At 33.7% G+C, this 6,000-nt stretch overlaps 1 protein-coding gene across 3 annotated transcripts in view; it reads left to right on the forward strand.

Moving 5' to 3' along the window:
• Positions 1–3,220, forward strand: part of LOC131076414 (maltose excess protein 1-like, chloroplastic) — a 36,711-nt gene extending 33,491 nt beyond the window's left edge. For all 3 annotated transcript variants that reach the window (XM_058013585.1, XM_058013586.2, XM_058013584.2), the window contains one exon: positions 2,946–3,220. In XM_058013585.1, coding sequence (XP_057869568.1) covers positions 2,946–3,049 — 104 coding nt within the window. In that variant the 3' untranslated portion in view covers positions 3,050–3,220. The remainder of the gene's footprint in view (positions 1–2,945) is intronic.
• Positions 3,221–6,000: the final 2,780 nt, after the last annotated feature.

Genomic DNA, 6,000 nt, shown 5'->3' on the forward strand with positions numbered 1-6,000 from the left:
AGTCAACATGGAAAACCTGTGTTTGGATAAAGATGGAATGTACATCGACAAAGTTGTTGCAGGGTTGGTCGACTTTAATGAAAGGTCACACAAATCACGGGACATGCTACAGAACGATTGTAGGGGTTTGAGGCTCAAGGTCTGGAAGACAACTACGAATCAGCTAAGAGTGATTGAGAAGATTGGGGCAACAGAGGAAACAACATGACAATTCTTTCATGATTGACCAAGGGATCAACTATTAGGGTAAAAAGCAAGTCACCAGAGATGGAAGGCGTGATCTAGGAGATGCGAATATGACAAAGTTGTCCAATCGGATGTTAGAAAGATCAGATCATGCAAGATCTAATTGGATTTGGTTTGCCTCGAGGATGGTGAGGAAACCCTAACCGCCTGGATTTTGAATTGGTTTTTGGAGGGAAAACCTGGCTATAAGATGGGCGCCGAAGAGAATGTTAGGTGCTGCTGAATAGTAGAATATTGAGTGATTGCGAAGTTGAAGACTTATGCAAGTAAGAGCAAATCAGCCAAGTGCTCAACGAGCATCTGTGAAGAGAGTGGGAGTGAGAGAGAACCTAGTTGAAGCATTCAACTAGTTGGAGAAAAGAACCGATAGTGTTCATACCGGCAGTGCAGAAGTGAAGGAGGCTATAGAGAAGATAAACAAAGAACCAATAGAGAGTAGAATCAGTGAAAAGCAGAGCAGTGAGGAGGAGATTCAATGAGAGAAGTACAAAAGAGAGATAAACTGATAAGACTTACCAGCAGAGAAGCAGCAGGGAAGAGCAGTAGAGAAGTGAGTCAGTGAGGTAGAGAAGGTATCTCACCAACAGAGTAAGATATATATAATGGTTGCAAGATTCACTTGTAACAAGATAACCACTTATATATTTAATGTTTATATTGTGAACACTGAGTTGTAGCTCGGTGCAGGGGTTGGTGCTCCTTGGGTTGGTGCCCTAAACTTTGTAACAGTGTTTTTATTGTGAGGTTGGATTGGAGTAGTAGACTCCAACAACATTGCTCACCGAGGATTTTCCAATCTTGGGTTTTCCTTGTATATTTTGGTGTTATGTGATGTCCCTTTGTGAGTGTGTTTGCATTTAAGTTAGTCTCCTCCCCAACTGGTAAGTCTGCATTGAGTTAAATCTAGGAACCGATATGCTTACAAAGGACTACAAAAGAGAAAGAGATTTGAGAACCACTGATTCACCCCCTCCCCCTCTCAGTGGTGCATTGTGTCTAATAGAGACTCCATTGCAAGTATGATTTAGAAGTAGAGAGGTTCTATCCAAGAAATTTTGATCTAAGAGCCTTTGATCTAACTCTCTTCAATTAATTACTTCAAATGAGACCTCTTAAAGCTTAAATCATTATATTTTCTAAAAAATGTATGATTTCAACAAAAATCAGGATGTACGAAAAAGTGGGAACCAACATTGTGAGTTCACCCTTCAACTCATGTTGCCCCTATTTTGTAGCTCTGCTCTACTCCTACTGATTCTGCTCCTGATGTTGTTCCTTTGTAACAATCTGCACCTGTTTTACAACAATTGGTTGTTGTTCTGTAGTAGCACTTTGTTGGCATTATTTATTGTAACCATGTGAGGTCCTTACTGCTTGATCTCTATCTTGATGGTCCTAATGACAGTATTGCCTGGACTGTGGTTTGTTGCAGGTGGAAGGGGAAGCCCTCCACCCTCCCCCTCCCCCCTCCTCATCAAGGCTTGGGTGTCCCTACCCCTCCTTGAGTTGGGTTTGGGTTGTTTTGGTTTTCCTTTCCACCAATCAGACCTTGTTTTTTCGAGACTTGCTCCCATGTTTTGTTTTTCTCTTACTACCTATGGGTTGTTGTATTAAGAATCAACACCCTTGTTTTTGTTGCTTTCTTAACAAATAAAAAAACAGTATTCAAACTAGGGCTTGACACCACTCACACATACTCTTCCTTACAATTTTTGACAAGAAGATTATTAGAGAACTTATTATGTTAACTATTACCCAAAACCCTAAGAACTAGAATAATGTGCCTTGGTTACAAATAATTGTATGAAGGGGCTCCATCCAATAATCTATTCGCATGCCCATCTTCTCCTTGGACTTCTCCACATCCTAGTGTAGCATAAGTGAACTAGTTGCCATTGATAACATAGAAGCATTGTTTACAAATTGTGCCACATCAAAAGCATTTCACCCAATCTCTATTGATTGGCTTGGGTCTAGCATTAACTTTATCATCTTCTCCCTATTTTTCACTATTATTAGCTTCTCCTTCCTTTTAGAATAGTCCTTTTCTTCATGTCTAGCTTTGAAGACCATGCTAACACTTGTTCCAAGGAATGCAACCAAACACAACAATACAACTCAATGGGTAGAAACATCATGTACATAATTACCTTAACACAAGTGATCTCTATTAAAGACCATTATTGAGACATAAATATAATGGGTGCCACCACCTTGTTGTCAACCATCTCATGACTATATAATACTAATATCATGTCACATCTAAAGTCAATCTATCATCAAACTCATCTCTATTTCTTTATATTATCACTATATTATTTTTCCCTCTTATTAGACCTCAAATTTTTAGCTTTAATATATATAAATTTGAGACTATAAAATAATGATTGTGCTCTTGAATATTGAGACTAAAACTAAATAAATATAATATAATACTACTCATCTAGTGACTCCATTTTATTTCTAAATGTTAGAAATAAAAATAATTACAAAATATATTAATGGTTAGAAAAAATCTTATTGCTAACGTGTTAAATATAATTTAGATAATTAAGATGTGGAAGATGATTAATTTGATTTTACTTAAAAGATTGATTTATTTTGACTTACAACTTCAAACATCTACTCCTTTACAATATTAAAGTTTTACATTTTTTAATCATGATTATATATAATCTAATAATTGTTTTGGGATATAGGTGCAATTGCTCTCAAGGACATGCATGCTTATTCGTTAAGCAATCCACTTGATCCATTCATAGAATTACTTCAAGGCAAGAGAAAATACGAAATTTCTAAGTGATTATATCATGTTGATAGTAGATCATCGATTGTATTTTGTATAAAGTGTACATACAACCTTTTTTATCTCTCCATTTTCAAATATCTTCAAAGGATTTTGACTATTTTAAAAGATTTGGAATACATAATTTTATGTTAGAGTCTATTTTAAAATTTTAATTTTGTATTACAATTTTTTTTTTGCAATTGTAAATTTTACTAGTTTATAATTAGATTTTGCATTCCAACTAATTAGTTATTAATAGTTTTATGGAGTTTAGAAAGTATTTTTGTTTTCTTAATGAAATATCAATAATAATAAAAATTAAAATTAAATTTTATTGATATAATTTAAGTTTTGAAAGATATGGTTAACAAAAATATAAGATTTGTAATAAAATAAAATATAACAATAATGTAAATTTTTACTATTTCAAATTCTTAAAAATGTTATTTATTAAAATTTGAAATGTACAATTTAGAATTTTTAGTTAATCTATTTTAATGTATGTTTAGTGGTATTATATTTGAAATAATGGAGCTTATACAGGTTGAAAATGACTTACATTTTTTCTTGTGTTAGATATTCCACTTATGAAAGTAATCATTCGATTTGCATTTCAAACCTAGTATTTGTGGTTTGCAACTCTTATACGTCCTAAATCCCTATACTTGTGGTTTCTAGAAATTTGTTCCTCTTTATTACCTACTTTGGGATTGAAAATGGTTATTTTTGTATTGTACCTCAAAATCAAAATAGTTTGTGATCTTTGTTGTCGGTTAAACAATTTGATTTAGATTAGTTATGTAAGTGTAGTTATGTCTTATAGTTAGCAAATATAATATGGTGTAATGTGTGTATCTATTTTTAGATTTGCTTGATATTTTGCTCCTAGTTGATTGCTAAGTATTGGTAGGATTGAAAAAGAAACTTAGGGAGGCTTTTATATCCCTAGTGTCAAGCTATCTAAGGTCAACCCCCTAGATTTACCATCTTTACAATTAAAGTGATGATCTAGGACAATAATTTTCAAACATGTAAATGCTCTAAATGGGTCATACTTGTAGATATATGATTGATCTTGCGCTCATAATATTTTCGTAGGAGAATGGAATGATAAATCTTATGTATATAATGGATGTCTAGACATGGGGATATAATAAATGTAAAGTGTACATGTGATAAGGTCAAATGTGTGAGAATATATGCATAAATGGGGATATGTGATTGAGGTCAACATTGCACAAGATTGTGTCATTTGTTGATATGTAGTTTTACTAAATCATACTCTCAAAATAGGCCCAAAACTAAATGGAAATTGGCACAAAAATTTATAAAATTCACTTGTACATGCTACCCTTAGTTTGAGATACATGTGAATTCCAACACGAGCATGTATCTCAAAGCATACAATACTCACAAAAATACATATAGAGTAAATATTCAAACAAAAAGGATACTAGGTCCATATAAATTAATGGATCCCTCTAGAAACCATCATGTGTTCATCATTTGGCATGTTAGCTCCATGGCAACTGAGAAAACAAAAAATGTTGGATGAGTAAGTTAGACACTTCACTCCTATTCCAAGTGATGCTTCTATAATTGCTAGTGCCATTATACTTATATAAATGCTAGTGCACCTAGATCTCCTATATTTGGCTCAAACAATCATATTAATGGTAATGTCTTCTCTTGGTTGATTATCGTTGGTTGTTGGCATGGGTGGGGTGGCTCTTTGTTTGTCCTAAGTTAAGGTTGCATAATCTCCCTCTCTAATTCAAAGAAGATTCCTATTTGAAGACATTGAAAATGCTATTGGTCATTTTTTGAATTTCCAACATCAATCACTCTACATTTGCCTATATTTTGGTGAACATAAGCATTTCCAAGGCTCCTCATGAGGATGTTGTCTTGATGGTTGAGGATAGCTGGTTTATTTAGTTTCTTGATTATGAGATCCCAACTTTCTATTTTTGATGGTGTTTTTCTACCTAATATCTTGCTTTTGATTATCCTCATATTTGTTGCAAGTTTCCACTACATGGTGGTAGAATGCTCTCCCTATTCATTTAACTATGCTTGTTTTTGTTATTTTTCTCTTTAGCTGGTGAATCTCATTGTCTTGACCACCATCAATGGGTCACATTGTGATCTTGGAGGCTCCTCCTAAGGTGACTTCCCTTACTTGGTTATTATATCTTAGGCAATATTATCATTCCCTGTAAAGGAGTTCTACTTATGAACTAGCCCAAGCATCTCCATCATTTGATCTCATTGTAATATTAGTGGGCTATGGGATGATTGTTGTTCTTACTTTGTTTGTACATTTACACATCATATGATATATTCGATTAGACATTCTTCCTCATTGTGTGAGGTGACTCTAATTGCAATATTGGTTGAAGACTCTCTCCTCTCTTCACAATCAGAGGATTTAGATAACAATGTATCTTGGATTATTATTCAAATAGGACAAATCTTCTTAAATCTCTTTTGAAATTGCATCCTTCAGTTAAGGTGGTGCATATGAGGTTTGGCATATTGTAGGTTGGTGTTGGTCATTCTCTAGTAGGCTATGTTGTTGAATGCATTTTTGGTAGTCATTACATTGTCCATGTAAAATATTAGAGGCCTTTCCAAACCTAATAATAATCCCTAAATAAAAATGTCACAATAATCACATGTGAAAACTAATTTTTATCATCAACAATCATGAGGAGAGAATAGGGTAGAAAATTCTACTTATATGAATTTAAGGTGGTATGATACTTCACCTTATGTAGTGACCACATGATGACAAGATATATTAGTCATTGTTATATTGCACGATCGTGATTTGTCTAAACATAGTGACAAGCCTCTAAATAAGCATCTATAACTATTTGTAACCTCAACATATCAGTGTTAGTGATAAAATATACCCTCCCACCTTAATTTATTGCACCCATTAGATCTAGGGAATTAGAAGA

This window comes from Cryptomeria japonica, chromosome 7 (assembly GCF_030272615.1).
Source record: "Cryptomeria japonica chromosome 7, Sugi_1.0, whole genome shotgun sequence".
NCBI lineage: Eukaryota > Viridiplantae > Streptophyta > Pinopsida > Cupressales > Cupressaceae > Cryptomeria > Cryptomeria japonica.